The sequence below is a fragment of the Cryphonectria parasitica genome (genome assembly GCF_011745365.1).
Source record: "Cryphonectria parasitica EP155 unplaced genomic scaffold M406scaffold_5, whole genome shotgun sequence".
NCBI lineage: Eukaryota > Fungi > Ascomycota > Sordariomycetes > Diaporthales > Cryphonectriaceae > Cryphonectria > Cryphonectria parasitica.
The window spans coordinates 3051352-3069145 of NW_024468913.1; the positions used below are offsets into that span (position 1 = coordinate 3051352).

The following is a 17794-nucleotide window of genomic DNA, read 5'->3' on the forward strand; positions in this document are numbered from 1 at the left end:
ACAAGGACCTTAGTAGATACTATAGTACTGGATAATGCCTGTTAACCTCCACCACACCGTAGACCTTACAGTAGTTTGCAGTTTCCCTCGACACATGCGGCAATCAAAGGAAAACCCTTACCCCCCTCCTCCTCTTTCCCAAACTTCTACGTGTAATGTAAAGTAGGTATAGTATACAAGTACCCAGAGTAACTCCTCCCTAAATATCCTTGCCCCATGAAGAAAAAGGGGGTTTGAAAGGGTCTGATACATAGTATATTGTGGCTCAAGGTGATGGGCGTTGGAGGAAGAGTGTCCACCTTTTTTTTCTTCTTCGGGAGCCAGGTTCTGTTCTGCGTGGCCCACTTCACTTTCAAGGCTGGCGTGGCCAGCGTGGGTACTTGTAACAAACCTCCCTGAAAGAGGCCACGCAATGAAATGAAGAGGGACGTCAAAGTGTCATCTTTTGGAGTACGTGGACCGGGCCTGGCAGGTGGTAACAAGCGATCAAAGTAGTCGGTACTTGGCAACTGTTGTTTTTTTGCATCCCAACGGACAGATTTAGGTTGTCTTGGGAGGAGGAGAGGAAAAGCCTGACCACCAAAATAAGAACATGTTTCGGGAATCGAAACTCGCCCGTCTCCCGTCGACCTCTTCTCACGTTCCCACGATAAAAAGTCCACCAGGCCTTGACTGCAAGTGAGTAGAGAGGGCAATTGGAGAGTCAGTCCGTCCGTCTCAGAAGTGATCCGTTCTCGATCCACTGCGCTCTTTAGTCTGCTGCCAATTGACATTCACTCCTGGCCCTTCCTATAACTTCTCCAAACCATTACTTCTCCTTTCCTTCCTTCTTTTCTTTGAAAACTTGAAGGAAAAAGTCAAAAACACGCCAGCATCTTCTTTTCAGTCTTGAATATTCAACATGGCGACGTGAGTAGAATATGCTGAAACTTTTCTTTCTTTCTGTCTTCCTTCTTTCGCATTTCCCTCTGCAACCTCAAGTACCCCGCTACCCCGCCATCATTCATCCATCCTCCGCCAATGTTCAAAGTTTACTACCCCAAGCTATGAAGCTCTCACAACAGACTGCTCCCCTTGGCCCTTCGCCTTCTCCTCTTTTCCTCTTCCCTGCGACGACCACATTCCACCATTTGAATTCCGAATCGATGATTCCTCCCAAAGTCGATGTAAAGCACTGCAACAAGCTAACAAGAGTCTTTCCCCTACAGCAACATCACCTGGCACCCCTCCCTCTCGCGCGCCGAGCGTGAGAGCTACCGCAAGCAAAAGGGCTTCACGATCTGGTTCACAGGCCTGTCGGCCTCTGGCAAGTCCACCGTCGCCACGGCCCTGGAGCAGCACCTCCTGCACCTGGGCATCGCGGCCTACCGCCTGGACGGCGACAACGTGCGCTTCGGCCTGAACAAGGACCTGGGCTTCTCCGAGAAGGACCGCAACGAGAACATCCGCCGCATCGCCGAGGTGTCCAAGCTGTTCGCCGACAGCGCCACCGTCGCCATCACCTCCTTCATCAGCCCCTACCGGGCGGACCGTCAGGTCGCCCGCGACCTGCACGAGAAGAGCGCCCAGGGCGACGACAAGCCCCTGGCCTTTGTCGAGGTCTACGTCGACATCCCCATCGAGGTTGCCGAGCAGCGCGACCCCAAGGGCCTGTACAAGAAGGCCCGCGCCGGCGAGATCAAGGACTTTACCGGCATCTCCGCCCCCTACGAGGCCCCCGAGAAGCCCGAGCTGGTCATCAAGACCCACGAGAACACTGTTGAGGAGTCTGTGGCGCAGATCGTCAAGTACCTGCAGGAGAAGGACCTGATCACCATCTCGGCATAGAGTAGTGAGAGAGGTTGGGTGGAGACAGGGCAATATAAGTGTGGGATGATGGAATAAGCTGTCATGTATATTGGCACACACAATAGATACAGTCGTGGATATGTGGTCATTATCAGGAGCAGAAGAAAAAGCAATAGATCTTTCCAATTTAATTTTTTTTGGCATAAACAGATGCGAGCGAGATGCGAGGTATCGACAGGTATATATAAGCCTCCCAAGATACTACTACTAGTAGTACATACACAGACCGCCGTCCGGATCATGCAGCTGCTTCGGTTCCTAAGGGAACCCAAACTCATAGAATACATACGCCGTATAGTCGTTGCCTTCTCCCCCAAGGCCGGCGGCTGTCATCTCAGAAGTGAGGGCCGCGTCGTCCTTGGTGATCCTGCCCTTCTTGTCCCTGCCGAAAGCGTTGCCTCCCAGGTAAGAGTATGCCGAATCCAGTGAGGTCTTGATCTTGCCGGACTGTTTCGGTGTGGTCTGCATAATGATAAGGTCAGCTAAACGGGCTCCACTGGGCACACAAGACCCGCCTTATCCAGGGGATGATATTTTGAAGCTTCTCACCTTGACAAGCGCGCTCACGTATTCCAACGGGAGACCATAGCGCAGCACCGTCTCCACAAACACCCTCAACGTCATGACATGAGCCCACACCATCACGGCCTCTGACCAGCCTGTGCGGCCCAGTCGCAACGCCTCGCCCCACACCTTCTTCTCCTCGCGTCCCATCCGTTCCAGCTCCTTCTGCTCCTCCTCCTTGCCGCCCTCGACGTACTTGTACTGTCTCGGCGTCCACTTTGACTCGCGGCACTTCTGCAGGAACTCGGCGCTAGTCTTCTTGAACGTCGTGACGGCGAAGAGCACAAACTCCTCATCCTTGGCCACCTCGATGCTCGACCGCGGCACGACCATGGGCGCTAGCGTCTCATAGCTCTTGAGGAACTCTTTACGGCTGTTGGCGGGCACCACGATCAGGTGCGTCTCGAGGTACTCGGAGTCTGTGACGAGAAGGGAAGGATCCACGATCGGTGTGAGAGACTTGGTGGTGAGATTTCCACTGCGAGCATTGTCAATATTGTTCCGAAATCAAGACAATTGGCGTCTCTTGGAAGGGAGGGCCTCACGTCTGCTTCCGTTGCAGGCCGGCAAGGTTGGTCTTGACCGAGTTGTACTGGTTGAATTTGCCCTTGACATCATTGTCGATGTTGACGAGCTCCTAAAGAGGACGGCCAACGTCAATAGAGTAGACAAGAGTGAACGTGCACCGGGAGGATGCCCTACCTTCTGCAGGGTCTCGATCAACTCTGCCATGGGTCGGTCAGATCGGTATCTGACCTTGTTCCAGCTAAATGTTCGCAGGTACTGATCCGTAGGCTCTGTGAGGGAATTAGCCGCGGATTTCCCTCTGGTCATGCTGAGTCTCCAAGAGAACCGGTCTTACTGTCGTTCACCATTTTATTCTGCGCGATCTTGTCCTCGTCCCCGTCCAGGATCGTCTTCAACGAGTCCGCCACTCTCTGGACGACACCCTCGCAGTTCGTATGGAGCTTGGCCAGCTCGTCCGCCTGCTGCACCAGCGCATCCAGCGTGCCGATTTTGAACGCTGGTATGGGGAAGGGCGTTACGGCGCCATTTTCGGGATTGACGGTCGAACCGATCGACTGAATCGCCTCGTCCTTGTCGCCGGTGTCGAAGGTTCTCAGGGGGAGAGAGAGGAGGATGTAGCTGGTCATCTTTGCTCAATTCTACCTCATGTCGCGATACGGAGGATTTGGCAGGTAGAAGTAGAGGCGGAAGAGATGTTGCCAAGCCAAGTCGTAGAGCGCCTGGAGGAGGGGAGCGGGTGAGAGTTGTGAGACTGAGGCCGATTGTGTCAGTGAGATTACGCAGAGGGATCCCTCGGGAGGGGTGTGTCGTCAAAGCTCTCGAACCTTCTTTTCAAGAAACAGAATGGATGGTTTGTTAAATTGAAGAACCGTTTGGAGGTAGAGCTGGACGAGAAGTTCCTTGTATTGACTGACCTTGAAGTGTGGAAGTGTGTCAGTGTCTGTGTAATGCAGAGACTAGCTGACGTCGTGATGCTATCTGCGTAAGAAGAGCACACACACTTGGAGAGCTATAGATAGAAGCGTCGCTATTGAACCGCAACAGCCCTGAAATCAAAGGTGGGGGAGAGCTCGGCCGGCGTCCCCTACAGGGCCTGGGAGGCAGAGAAGTGGGGATGTCATGTCCTGTACCCTCAAGCCCACCACCAGCGCATCAAGTGCAAGACTGGTCATGCAAGTACTGCATGGGAACTCTACAGGGGTCCTCCTGACCTCTTGACCCCGGCAAAGCAGCTAGCGATAACCACAGGGCGCCGCAATACACGCTGCGCAAAGTGTGGTAGTAAATTAGGATAGGACAACGCCAACCCAAGCCCAGATGGCTTTCCCCTCCTCAACGGCCACGGTCGATTGACCTTCGACAACAAGGACGCTCACGAGCCTCCACTCGGCAGTTGCGGCGAGGAAGCGAAGCCCTCGACTCCCCCAGGGCATCATCTCTTTAGAGCGTGCGTGTACGAGGGCGTCCCGTAAGATCAGCAGAGCACAAGCCCCACGACCGGCAGCCAGAGGGAGAGGTCGTTTACCGCAACCACAAGGCACAGAACCACCACTGTTGGCAGAATCAGGCTTGTTGCGTAACGTCACTCGAGACGGGTGATAGTTCTGGTCCATTGATCCACCATCTCATCCTGTTTCGTCGGCCGGAAGCCTCCAGCGCTCTCCCCTCGCCCTTGTTGTTTGCTCAGGAGAAAGCCCAGCCCCCCCCCCCTCCCCCCTTCGTTTGCGACGGGCCAGGCGCACCTCGAAAGCGTCCATAGCAGCTGGTGTTTTGTGGCTCCATGTTCCTTGCCTACTCCTTGGCGACTCGACCGAGGTTCATATCGCCCGCGTGACCGCAGGACACGTTGTCTCTCTTGTTCGGCTCATCGTACGGATCATCCACATATGTCGGCGTGCCATTCACATCGCTGGTGCTGACGGTCGCCCGATGCTCCTGATCGCTGCCAACTCAGACGTCTGCTACTCAGATTCAAGAGTTGAGGTAGGGCAGGCAAGTGTGTGCATGCGATAGGCCCATTTACTAGAATGGCCCCGAGCTCAGGTTTGTGACATACCAATGCTTTGGAGATTGCTTCTAGGAGACCCCAATGCCACGAGCTCTTTCGCCCGGCGAGTATCTCCCTTTCCGCCAAAGGGCTCAAGCTGATCATTTCTTGTATATTGCACCAGCTTCGAAGACCTCGAGAGCATTTGGCGCCAATCCGTCGACATCCCCAGCTATACCATCGGTTCAGTATGCCGCCCAGCCTTCGTTCAGCTCCGTGCATTCGACAACCTCGGATGCGAACACCCACGTCCGTAGACCGGCACATCATGTGCCAGCATTAATCCCAGCTGCCAGCGGCAGTGAGCATCCTTCCTACGCTGGTCTACCTCAAGCTGATGCCGCCACCGGTGCTGCTCAGCTTTCAGGGCAGCCTTACAAAGACGGGAGGGTCCGCAACCCGGTGCCCACCAAGTTGAAGGGAAAGACAGCCTTCTCGTCAGGCAGATTCGATGTGATGCACATGGACCTCAAGAGCAAGGACGTCGCAGCAGACAGAGATCTAGCTGCGAAGAGGACGAGCGAGAACACGGCTTTGGCGGCGCAAAAGGCCTTCGAGAGTGCGTTCCCAACCCAGCGGAAGTCAAATTGGGTGCGCGTGACTGAGGAACCATCCGACCCGGCCCTTCCATTCACAGGCACAACCCCGTATAATCCTGCCCTGTATGGTCTGAAAGCAGCTCCGAGTCCTCCTAAGGACCCTCCCAGGGACCCTCCCGAGGACCCTCCAAAGGACCCGCCGAAGGACCCTCCCAAAGAGACTCCCAAGGAAAAACGGCCGCCTTCATATATTCCTTGCCCACTGTATCCAGACGAAACAAAGGAGCACCAGGCCAGACTGCTCACGTTGCTGCGGAGCTTGCAGCCCGTCCAGGTCGTCGATCAACTCTGTAAGGCACTGGCCTATTTCGGTGGTATTCCAGATGCGCCACCCCCTCAAGATGGCAAATTCCCCGAAAGTGCAGAAGCAAACGGCTCTGGAGCGGTCTTTGTGGGCTGGCTCGCAGAAATCTTTCCTGATGTTGACGCCAACGGTAGACCCAAGCCTAGGCCAATGCGGGCGCCGCCGCCGCCAACCGAGCAAACTCCTCAGAAACGAGGGCGTGGAAGGCCCAAAGGCAGCAAGGACACCAAGGCCAGAGTCGACAGGGGTGTCAAGAAAGGAATCCAGAACAATGCACCCACAGAGGTTGGTGGTTTGGGCCAAGAAGACAGCTGGGTCGACGTCGACGATACCATCAGAGACAGCCGCCAAGATGTAATCATCACAGGGGCGCGACCACGGCCAACACCAGATTCCCAGGCTCCGTCAGAGTCTGGAGCAATGACGGGCAGCGGAAAGAAGAGAGGCCGTCCAAAGGGGTCCAAGAACCGGCCGAAAGATCCCACGACTGGCGATTTTACTTCAGATCCCGCACCAATCTCGTCGCTTTTCGATATCAAGGCTGCAGGGCGTCCTGTTCCGCAACCCATGAGCACCAAAGGTCAGACCAAGCACGCCCAAACGGTCAACAGTGCTGTCGCAGCAACTGCCAATAGTGCTACACCCATGGCCGGTCCCGGGACCCAGGCTGCGATGCCTCAGCCCGCCGCAGCGATGGAGCCACCACCTCAGGCAGATTTTGGATTCACCCGCCCCACTCTGAAAGTCCACACTGAAGGCTACACCACCAGCATACAGAATCATGCCAGCTCGTTTCAATCAGTCAACACCGACAACAACAGCCCCGTAGCCAGGGAATTGCAGGCCACAGGCGCAAAGAGCACTACTATTAAGAACAGCGGTAACACACAGCCTGCGAAGAAACGCAAGAGGAATGCGAAGGATGCCGAGACAGTCGATCAACCTCCCGCCGAAAACACCATGGCCGTCCTTTCAGGTGCTGGAGCCCTAATGACCCAGCCACCTGCCAGTGATAGCCAAGGCGCATCGACAGTGGACGTACCCGCACCGACTGTGCCTGCTCCTAAACGACAGAGAAAGACGAAGCCGAAACCAATACCAACGACTAATAATGCACCTGTTCCGGAGCAGCCCACGGCCGGGGGAGTCTCACAAACAGGTCAGGCCCCTGCCGCCTCGACCGCGCCAGCGATGCAACCTGCCAAATCTCGATTGTGGGTGAGTCCAACTATCGAAGAGATTGAGGCGCAGCTAGACCAGCATGATTCGCAGAATCTCGCACCACCCGGCGTGAATCCTGTGCAAGGTCCCAGGCAAGCACAGTCGTTTCGACCGGACCCAGCCCGGCCTCTGATGCAGCAGGGTCAACCTCAACAAGCTACGAAAACCAAGCAAGCACAAAAGGCCCAGCAGATGGCGCGTCAGAGACAACAATATCAGCAGCAGCAGCAGCAGCAGCAACAAGGTGTTGGCCGGACCGCCTCACCCAGTGTCACTCAAATGAGCACAGCCTCGCCGCATATGAGCGTGCAGTCTGCCTCACCGAGCATCAACCAAACACACACCGCCTCGCCAAACCTCCATCAGCAGCGAGCCTCTGATTCGCAGACACCGACATCCGTAGCCTCGCAGGTTCAGAGTCAGCAGCCACGGAACACGCAGCCTTACTATCAACAACAAGCAGCATCCAATCAATCTCCATATGGCCAGTCGCAGAATCAGCAGTACTCAAGCCCACAACCAGCCAAGCAACAATTCGCCGTAAATCAGCCTCAGCAGCAACAAAATTTGAGCACTCCACAACAGCCCGCTCAACAGCAACAGAACTACACAACCCAGCAGCCTCAGTACTCGCAACAGAAACAACAATCGTATTCGTCCCAGCCTCAATCACGATACGCCTCGCCGCAGCAACCATACTCCACACAGCATCGCGTTCAGAAGCAGCAGCCGCCGCCGCAGCCGCAACCGCCATATGCCTCCAGTTCAACCAGCGCAAATTCACAAACCGTGCTTGCACGATCTCCTCAGTATGGACCGCCGACTACTTCAGATTACACCTCTAATGACGGAAACTTCCGCACGAATTCTACCACACCAATAAGCTTTAACTCCTCCAATTACGGCTCAAATCAAGCACCTAATACGGCTCGAAACAATAATATGTATCCTTCGTCGACCACCAGCACTTACGGCAACCAGACGCAGCAGGTTTCTCCCTTCACAGCTGCTCAAAGAAGACCTTTGCCCACTACGACCGCACATCAAAACCCGGTCCATAGCGTTCAGGGCCTGCCACAGAATATCAATGGCTTTTCCGACTTTAGCAACCTGAACTTTGATAGCAGTCTGATGTCCAGCCTTGATAACTCGACCACGGGGCACGGAAACCTTGGCATGAACGCCTCTTATAATATGAGTGCCAGCAACGTGTCCAGGCCATCGGCCGGAACAAACAATTTCGGGTTCGACTCCAGCCTTCGGAATGATGGGAGTTCTTTCTTCGGCCTTCGCAGGTAGCACCTGTCTCGAGTCTGGGATGCTCAGCTGGGCCCTCAGGAATTCTGCAGGCAGCGCAGCAGAGAGTAGCTGCGGCTACGGCTAGTCGCTTCGTGCTCTCTTAGTGAAGGCGTTGAGGGACTGGCTCCAACTTCATAATCATGAGGTGAGAGGTGACCTGGCTAATGGGGATTTCTTCATGGCCTGTAGTAGTTGCAGACTGGATGTGGCTTTCCCCTTGGGTACAGGTGGTGAAATTGCCTGATCTATTCTCCAACGTCTGTTCTATTTTTATTATTATTTTTTCGGCTATTCTTTATTTCCATCGATACCTCTAGCAATGGGGCGGGAATCTGCATGGAGTCAACACCGGTTTGGTTGGTCGGTCAGTCGGTCGGTCGGATTTGCAAAGTTCCTTGAATTCTACTACTGGCTTGAATGGATTTTTAGGAGGGAGGCGGCTCATCTCGTGTTTGGGTTACTTAATTCGCTCAAATTAGCATGTCATCCCTGAGAACTTCTTCACGTCTCAGGCAAATTGAATGGCTTCACGTCTTTGGCCTGCCAGAAAAGAACGAAGGGAATCGGAAGCTCTTACGTGTATGCTTTACTTGTGAAAAACTAGCTCGCATGGTTTCCAGGTAAGGCCGTTCGTTGATGGAGGCGACTCGAAGCCCATTCCATGCAATTATGTGGTCAGTTGTATTCACGACTCCACATGCCACTATCTCGACGAATGTTACGAAGGCTGCATTGTCACAAGAAGTAGTGAGATTTTGCCTCTCCTGCAGTACATCATCGCATACAATCTGAAGCGACTTTTCAAATCTTGTGTCAGTGTCGATTAGTTAGATGGCCACATCGAACATGTCACCAGCCCACCACTTACTTCTATCATGTCGCCCTCACCACTCAATCTACGGCATATGTCTCGACATACCGGACAATGCACAGAAAATTTGTTATGAATAAGTGTTTCATATGTCAAGAAATTAGGATATTTCGCACGCTCCAGGCCATGTAAGAACTGATCCCTTGAAAACCCCCAAGTCCACTCGATTGTGTTAAAAAGAGAAACGCCTGTGAATGCTTGCTTTCCTCATGTGGGACATGACAAAGGAGACGCAATGATGTCGATGTTGTTGATGATGACAAAGAAGAAAAATGATATCGCTTCCCGCTTTCCAAATTGGAAAATCCACACTCTTATTCAATAGGATCCTCCTCGATAGCCTCCAAGGGCGGCGGCCGTATCGATTCGGTATCGACCATTCCATACCACCAGATATCCTCCTCAACCACTCCGTGTTCCTTGATCAGGTCTATCAGCACCTGCGCGTTGCGCTTAATGTCCACTGAGCGCTCGACGATCCTGCGGTCGAGAATCATGACCTCGGCGTTAAATAGCCACAGCTTTTGGAGGGGTGGCAGATCGGATAGGAGACGCTGGAACTGGTCTTGGTCGAGTTGGTCCATGGGCATACCCGCCGCCAGGCTCGTGTTAAAAATCATATTTGACGGCCCGGTGATTGAGTTTCTCGAATTGACTTGCTCGAGGGAGCCTCGGTTTGGTCTCGCCGTATCGTCGGCCTTCGCGGCGTCTCGGATCTGCCAGCTCGATTTCCTCCGCCCCAAGCTCATGAGGCCTCTCCTCGACTTCGCATTGTCCTTGCTGCTCGTCTCGGCTGGTCTGGGTGGTTCTTTGGCGCTGTGGATACTATTATACCATGTCTCCACGGAAGTGATCCTCGTGTTATAGCCGTGCACCTCCCAACATCTCAGGACTTGCCTCAAGCCACCGAGACAAAGCACCGCTGTTTTGACCTCGTCCGCAGGTTCGTCCCGCAGATAACCCCGGATGGTCTTCTCCAGCCGACCGACATACGACGGAGGCCGTAAGCGCCGGCTGAAGGATGATACGACCATGGGGAAGATCTGGTGGACCTGTAATAATGTTCGATCATCGTACATGTTCATGATCTGTGTTTCGATGGGGTGAGTCGTGTATGGTGTGCGCGAGAGGCCATAGCCGTGCTCCTGGATGTATTGCACGTGCAGTCGCCGGTAGTTTTCGAAAAAGTGAAATATGGTGAAGAGTAAGGGTATAAGTCGTCGATACATGCGCTCCCGCTGGCCGGCGAATGATGCCACCTGCTCCCTGGTGGTCTTCAAAAAGATCTCCTTTGTGCACCAGTCGCACATGCGCCTCGCGAGCTTGGCGGCGACATGTAGTCGGTGCCACAGGCTGCAGAGGTAGTGTAAGTTGTACCCGGAGGCATCTGGTACCGGGTAGAGGCGCTTGGCGTATGCAGGGACTTGATGGTCTAGCTGGTAGCGCACTATAGGCACTTCGTTTAAGGTGACCATACCGTGCCATGCTCTCGATGCTAGCCGAAGGTTGAGCACATCTGACAACGGCAACGAGGCGATGACCTGAATCTTGAGCTCATTGGGTAGGTTCAAGAATAACTGGTCGAACGGTAGACTGTGCGGAACAAGTCAATATGAGCCGATCATAATCCTGTGGATGGGCTAGGGGAAAGCAAAAGTAGATTGCAGAACACATACCTGCTGCGTTTGGGGGCTGTGCTCTCGACAATGGAGCTTGCCGATGCCACCGATGCAATCGAAGGCCGTCTTAATGAAAGAGGCTCCGGTATAGATACGCTCGATTTCGATGATCGCAGCCGCCCAAAAAGACCTCGCCTCTCCTTCTCCTTCTCCTTCTCTAGCCGCGAACTCGATGGTTGTTCTACCTGCTGTTCGGCTTGTCGGATAGGCAGAATGAACTTGGCCGAAGAGCCCTCCACCTGAGCCTCAACATCATTCTGTTGTGGTTCTTTGGGTAGTTGGTCAAGCTTCTCATAATATCGCCTCGAGGCGAACTCGGTGATGTGAAGTGGCTCCATGGTGAGAGCTTAGTCGATACAATCGTCGAATCACGAAGCCCCCAGTGATTGTCCGTCCACCTCTTTTCCCACCCCAAGGAATCTCCTTTCCTACTTCGAGACCGCCGTTTTTTCCTACTTCGAAACGTGGCTATTAAGGACTCGCGACAATCGCAATACAACCATGGCGGAACATCTGGTCAGTCGGCTTGAATATTGGGGGGGGGGGGGGCGGGGCGGAGAGGGCAACAGATATGTCGGGCCAAGCACGGTTCTGTTTTCTGCGAAGCTGGTTGTTGTTCGTCACCGGGTTAAGTCGTATGCGACGTGGTCAAGGATACGTCTTCACTCGTAGTTGTTCGTAGACAGCGAGGTTATCAATCGGATAGGTTCCGGTATCCTTGTCGAGTTCCTGGCGACCCAGAATTGCAAATATGAGAGACTGATAGTCGCGACGGACTTTGACCGAAGGGTGCGATGCCGGCTAATTACACCAGAAGACGTCGGGGTCGCAGTCGAGGTGTTTATCAGGAGCGTCCGCCAGAACGAGGGAAGCTGTCGTAACTGCCACACACACTGCGTCGTTGGGAGGATGCCGCTGCAATTCTGCACCACCAAAAAAAAAAAAATTGCACGGTGGTCTTTTGCTGCGATTTCGTCGAGAGAGGAGTACGAAATGCTGCCACGCAGGATAAAATCGTCTGAGGCCGAGGTCTCTGTTGGGCGAAGACTCGAATTCGGTTCAGGAAAGCGTGGGAGAAGTCAGGAAGGAGGGCGCGAAGAAGGTTGTGCCGCTGTACCGGAAATAAGCAGGCCGAGCCCAAGTTCCACGTTCGGATGCAAGTCGTGCGAGCCGCGGGTCGTTGGTAGAGAGAGAAAGCAATAAAGGAAAAGGGATGCAAGCAGGTGGAAAGTCTCGCAAGACGATGTTGTACAAGCCAAATCTTGAATATTTTCCTCCCGAATCGAAAGATGGTGGTGGGACAATGAGAGGAGGAAGTCAGGTCGTGCTTGAAAATCAAGGGTGACCAGCAGGGTAGAGAGAGAGGTGTGTGTGTGTGATGGAGGAGCTTCTTCGCAGGGAAAACGGAAGACTGACTTGACGGAACCTGGAGATGGGGCGTGCGGAGACAGTGTAGCAGGCAAAAGCACGCAGGCCAGAAGCGCCAAGCCCACACTGAGCGGGATACGGCATACGTCCTGGGCTTCCCTGGTCGTCGTTGTGGAGACTGGGGTGTCGTGGAAGGGTTGAGTTCGATATGGATCTGGATGGGCCACGGCCATTTCTCCGGCGTAATAGTGGGGAGCCCTCGGGCCAGGTCCACTGAGGTTGCGAGACAGAGTGTCGCCGGGGGAGGCACCCTCAATTCTTCCAGGGCAACCTGCTACGTGTGCTAGGCAGGTACATGGGCTGCTAGGCGTGATTATGGCTTTCTCCGCAGGGGTAGTGCACTGAGGCCAGAGGTACCAGGCTATCGCGGCCCATCGTCAACCCAACCTGGTGTCCGTGTGCCTCCATTCGGTCCTGCTCGTCGAGATAAGAAAGACTTCATGGCCCGCCAAGTATTGAGTACGGCCGAGATCTCGACCGATGGATTGCCCGTCGCCGAACTTCAATCTGTTCACGGTAGGGCCGAACTTCTCCACGCCTCTATCGCCGCAAACAGAGCCGCACTGTTTCCCAGTTCATCGCCCATTCTTCACAATCATTGCTGCGAGGGGTTCTCGTCTTCACAATCCTGCGGCGCACGATGAGTAGCAGCAGGGCCATCGTCACTCCACAATAAGCGGGAGTAGAGTACCATAGTACCACCATAGTTGGTTTTTTGTTGGCACGGTAGATGAGGGCCTGGTGGTTCAGGGTAAAGCAGCACCTCATTTTAACCGGGGCCAATGAAACGTGACGCAGCCTCCGGATGACTTGCTGGGAGCTGTGCAGCCAGCAAAAGACGCGAACGAAATTCCGACCTGCTGCATGCATGCAATGTACTATAGTACTGCTTGAAATGGTGATCTGATCCTGCTCCTTTCTCCTGACCTAGCATTGAGACATCCTGTCTCTCCCAACCCATCTTGGGTTGCATGTTGGGAGAGCGACCCCAGCCCAATGCAACGCTTCCCAAACAAGAGTCAGTTGTCCTCATGGATGGCAGTCTACGTAAACGGCTTCTCGTATGGACTAACGATCATTGGAACGACCATTCGCTCGTTCGTGCATGGTATTTCCTCGTCGGACCCGCTGGATGGGTATGACGATGTCAGGTTGTGTACTATGGTAGCAAGCGCATGATGATGTGGGTGGTATTGTGCTGAGCCCGACTGGTGTGATGAAAAGGAAGAAAGGAAAAAAAGCATTGATGTGATCGGCAATAACCCCGGGGTTTCATTATTACCACCACCCGAGGTATTCGCGTCCACCTGCAGCACAGTTATTATGGTACTATGGTACATCCGTAACCAGAAGAGAAAAGAACTGCTACACCTCCACCGGTGGGCATTTCCGATGTCTGATGACAGCGGCATCATCTTCTATGCAGCGTGGCAGGATAATCTATCGTACACAGGCAAATACCTTCCTACCCGGGTGTGCATCATTTGTTTGGTACAGGCCTGGTGGGAGGAGACCTCAGCTTTTTCGTCCACAAGATCCCTGGTGTGTCTCGGGCATTCTGGCTGGATAGTTGGATGGCGAGGGTGACGGTGCAATGTAACAGCGGAGATCTGCTTCGGCAGTTGAACAGACGAGAGTTCGTCATGGTGTGGAGTCCTCGCCAGCACACGCATACGACTCTCGAATCGATGATCGCTGGCCAACAGAAAAGGGCAAATGCCTTTGTCGGTCATACTTTTCCTTAAACTTCAATGGACGCCAAAGTTGTTTCCAACCCTGTGGCTGTGGACAGGAACGCAACGAAAAAGGCCTCCTCCTAGGGTGACTCACATGAAGCCGAGACACTATTATAGTAGACAACAGGGGGGTAAAAGTTATTGCACAGCAGTGATCGGTCCGGTGTTCAAACGCAGTGCAGTGAACCAGTGCAGTGTAGTAGTGCCACACCACAAACACACATACTACACACACACTCACTCTCACTCACTCACTCACTCACTCACACAGGGGTTTGGTCTCACTTCGACCTGGCCAGCTTTCCACACAGAGTCGCAGATTGACAATAGGAAGCCCATAGCGGAGGATCCGGAACGGGGCGCCGTACGGAGTCTGCATGTACCTGATGTCAGACATGCCGGGAACACTCTGCTTCCCGGCCCTACTCCGGTGGCTCTCATTCAAGTGTGACCTGATTGGGCCTATCATTTGGCCCCCCTTTTTTTCTTTTTTTCCTTTTTCTTTTCAATAGCGGTTGGCGGTTGCTTTTTTTTAATTTATGTGGTGAGTCGGCCGGAATTAATTGGGCTCAGAAAGAGAGCGGCCGAGAGGCTAGAAGCTACTGAGATTTATTGAAAAGAAAACTTTGTTGTCTCGCCGAATATGCCCGTGCGTGTACCCTGGACTGTGACCGTGACCGTAACATTCTTTTCTTCTGCTTCTTCTCCTTTGCAACGGATTCCAAACGTTGCTCTCTGCTCGATCTGATCAGTCTGCAGAGTGAAAGAGAGAAAGAGCGACGCAGATCCTTCTCGGCCAGCACCCGACACCTGCACACGAGGCTCAGCCTGGACTGTGGGCCGGGAGGATCTTTCCTCTCGGAAGTTGCTCGGCAGCCTGGCACACCACACCATATACACCCTCTCTCTCTCTTTCGCTCGCAATGTGCAACCAGACAGACAGAAGCAAAAAATCCTGCCAACACAGAGTTGCGGCTGTGGATTTCGTGGTCACGACTCGACTCAAAACTGTGGCCCCTGAACCGAACGTGCTGTGTGGCAAAGGGCGACAGTACACCCAGACCAATTCGTGCTACGAACCAGGTCGAGAGGGTCGTTGGTCGTCTCGATTGTTCCCGACGGTTTGCAAAGCATCGATGCTGCCCTCTGGTGCGGTGAGGCATGCGATGTTCCAAGTGGATCATGAAATCGTGGATTGCAACGCCCACTGGCGCGCTTGTCGAGCAGAGCACCTGGCGAAGACTGAAAATCGTCACTGTACGTACATGCACAGTGGCAGTCAGTCCTCTCTCATAGTGATGCTCCAGGGAGCCCAGGGGTATCCCACCACCTGTACTATGCACGGATTGGCCCGAGCTCAGCGCACCAGCTCCCCGTCTGGGGTAAGTTGGGTACTCTGCAGAAGGGGCCTACAGTGTCTCCTCTCGGCAGTCTCGGGGAACGAACCCGCCTTGGTCGCCCCCGTGGGGTTTGCTGTTTTCGCTGCAGTGCAATTTTTCCAGATTCCCGCTCCCCGTTCTCTAGCGTTACCTACTTTACTTGCCTAGCCGCTCCTGCCCGCAGCCCAGCCAAGCCCAACCCAGCAACAACAGCACAGCCTGCTACATGCCATTAGAGCAGGTGACCCTATACGCCGTATTAGTCCGTACGCATTATTCAATTCAGCCAACCACCTAGCTTCCAATCCAATGAATGGTTCCAGCAAGCCATAAAAGTCACGTCACCTCAGGTCACGTCACGTCACATTTCTTCTTTGATTGACCCCAAGTCCGACTTTTCGTGTCCTTCGTCCCCATCAACCTGATGCATATGCTCTCTTTCCGGTTTCAGACACGTCGTGTGCTCTTGCTCACTTCCTACATCCCTTCACCAGATCTGGGGAAAGACACGCCACAATCTCAGGCGCCACATCAGCAGAGCCCGCGCGCGAGAGAGAGAGAGACCACATTCAAGCTACGAGAAAGAGAAGGAGAGGGTCAATAATCCGCAGCATTCCCGGCCTCTCGCAAGTCTGTCTTCCAGCTAAGTCCAGTTGAAACGAACTCGTCTCGGTCTCAGCCACTGGAATCGTTGGGTTGACCGCCATGCAACTCTTGCATGGGGTTAAGAATGCTGCCGGATCCTTCATTCACGGTTCTGCATGGGTTCGTCGATTACTTGCAGCTGCAGAAACAGTCGGGTGCTCCTGAGTTTCTAGGAGGCGAGTACACGTAGCGAAGCCACGGCGCTTCTTCCAACGGCCCTTTTCCCCAGCTTGAATCAGCTCAAAATCACCTGCAGTCCGGTCCTGCACCTCTTCGAGCTGGCAGACTGGAGCAGGATCTTATCTATGAACTGGATTGCAATTCGGATTCCTATGGTCTCTCATCAGGAGTGCAGCGTCGCTCAACGCTTACTAGACATGGCCACCGAACCCGTTCGCGATCTGCCCGCTCCCATGAGCTTCTGGTTGCGGGCAGTCTGAAAGCACTGATCTTACAAAAGCCAGGGGGGAGGTCCTGCTCGTTTCGTTTGGATCTCCTCCTCTCATCTCGTCTGGGGTTGACAGGCCAAATACCCGCCCTCGTGCCAGGGATGGCATCCTGCAAAATCTAATCCAAAATTCTCACCTTCTTCTCCTGTTGTCCATCATAACTCTGAGGGCGGAGAGAGAGCATGTACCTTGGGGCTGTCAAGACCACACAGAGGCCACCAAGCACCGAGTCGTGGCCATGGCGAATTGAGTGGCAGCTTAGCAACTCAACATTCTGCCGAAGAAGAGGGCTGTCTGTCTTTGTCATGTAATCCAATCCAGTATACGCAAATGTGGTGTCTCCCCCCTTTCTTTTTTCTTTTTTGTGATCGGATGCTCCCACCCCCCAAAGGAGCAACCCCGTCGGAGATTCCATGTTGATCAGTCGAAGGGGGGCCGACGCTTCTCGAAATCATTAGAAGGAATCCCACCTCCACTTTTTGACCGTACATATGCCGCATGGAAGGGTTTGCGTCTATTAATAGAACTGTCGCCAAGGCTAGTGTCTGCGAGGACCCTTGTTTGCGTCCTGTCCCATAGCGGCGGGTGAGGTTTGTGTGGACGAATGGACGACACAGCATGCTTCGATTCATCAAACGCCTCGTCGATCGTCTCCAGTTCTTGACCGTTTCAGGCGTGCTTGTCAGCAATCCACATACATGAGAACATATGCACACACACAGGCAGACACACACACACACACACATGACTGATGCCTGTGGAGAGTTAGGAGATAGAGGAGGGGGGGTGGAGGGAGGGGCATGATTGAGCAGGGATGGATGGCATCAACGCTCCAGGAGGAGGGGCATGACAAGCCAGGAGTGTCAGCCCCAAACAAGAGGGATAGAAGCCCTTCTTGCTGCCCTTCTCATACCCAGCGCACCCCTGGAGCCACGGGAGAACTCGCAGGTCATCTCAGTCACCATCTTTTTTTCTTCTGCCTCTTGTTGTTTCGTCCAGACGAGCAAGCTTATCGACAAGCTTATGCCCTGAATCTTTTGGCGGCAATCCTGTTTACATGCGGACATCGTCTCACCACGCCTCTTCTCTCTCTTCTGTTCTCCTTAAGTCGCGCCAATATAGGGCAGAGATCCACCCAGCTGCGACCGGAAGGGCGATAACATTAACGTCTTGTTGTTGTTGCGCAGAGCGCGAGCG

General features: G+C 53.8%; 5 protein-coding genes across 5 annotated transcripts; 3 read left to right on the top strand and 2 right to left on the bottom strand.

Annotated features, from left to right (window-relative positions):
- Nucleotides 1-707: 707 nt before the first annotated feature.
- On the top strand, nt 708-1827 carry M406DRAFT_91056 (uncharacterized protein; the record flags this gene model as incomplete). The annotated part of the gene is made up of 2 exons (XM_040926192.1): nt 708-909; nt 1209-1827. Exons 1-2 carry the CDS (start codon nt 902-904, stop codon nt 1825-1827), a joined length of 627 nt encoding a protein of 208 aa, XP_040775859.1. The 5' UTR covers nt 708-901.
- A 185-nt stretch (nt 1828-2012) lies between these two features.
- On the bottom strand, nt 2013-3812 carry M406DRAFT_91053 (uncharacterized protein). Its single transcript, XM_040926191.1, has 5 exons — nt 3275-3812; nt 3115-3209; nt 2958-3049; nt 2416-2890; nt 2013-2310 (listed from the first exon to the last, which is right to left on the bottom strand). The coding sequence occupies exons 1-5, from the start codon at nt 3564-3566 to the stop codon at nt 2107-2109; spliced, it is 1158 nt and encodes a 385-aa protein (XP_040775860.1). The 5' UTR covers nt 3567-3812; the 3' UTR covers nt 2013-2106.
- Nucleotides 3813-7885: 4073 nt separating this feature from the next.
- On the top strand, nt 7886-8957 carry M406DRAFT_322788 (uncharacterized protein). Its single transcript, XM_040919691.1, has one exon. It carries the CDS (start codon nt 8054-8056, stop codon nt 8408-8410), a length of 357 nt encoding a protein of 118 aa, XP_040775861.1. The 5' UTR covers nt 7886-8053; the 3' UTR covers nt 8411-8957.
- Nucleotides 8958-9350: 393 nt separating this feature from the next.
- On the bottom strand, nt 9351-11298 carry M406DRAFT_98309 (uncharacterized protein; the record flags this gene model as incomplete). Its single annotated transcript, XM_040926398.1, has 5 exons — nt 9351-10004; nt 10047-10874; nt 10958-11026; nt 11091-11141; nt 11180-11298. 5 exons carry the CDS (start codon nt 11296-11298, stop codon nt 9596-9598), a joined length of 1476 nt encoding a protein of 491 aa, XP_040775862.1. The 3' UTR covers nt 9351-9595.
- A 287-nt stretch (nt 11299-11585) lies between these two features.
- M406DRAFT_356722 (uncharacterized protein) lies at nt 11586-12342 on the top strand. The gene has a single exon (XM_040923512.1). It carries the CDS (start codon nt 11870-11872, stop codon nt 12161-12163), a length of 294 nt encoding a protein of 97 aa, XP_040775863.1. The 5' UTR covers nt 11586-11869; the 3' UTR covers nt 12164-12342.
- The last annotated feature ends 5452 nt before the right edge of the window (nt 12343-17794 follow it).

What these genes read in the sequence shown, in the direction of transcription:
- M406DRAFT_322788 (XM_040919691.1), top strand. Translation starts at nt 8,054, where the DNA reads ATGTATCCTTCGTCGACCACCAGCACTTACGGCAACCAGACGCAGCAG.
- M406DRAFT_356722 (XM_040923512.1), top strand. Translation starts at nt 11,870, where the DNA reads ATGCCGCTGCAATTCTGCACCACCAAAAAAAAAAAAATTGCACGGTGG.
- M406DRAFT_91053 (XM_040926191.1), bottom strand. Translation starts at nt 3,566, where the DNA reads ATGACCAGCTACATCCTCCTCTCTCTCCCCCTGAGAACCTTCGACACC. An exon ending in TGATCGAGACCCTGCAGAAG is followed by an intron (nt 3,050 to 3,114) that starts GTAGGGCATCCT and finishes CGTCCTCTTTAG; the next exon opens with GAGCTCGTCAACATCGACAA. An exon ending in GGCCTGCAACGGAAGCAGAC is followed by an intron (nt 2,891 to 2,957) that starts GTGAGGCCCTCC and finishes CAATGCTCGCAG; the next exon opens with TGGAAATCTCACCACCAAGT.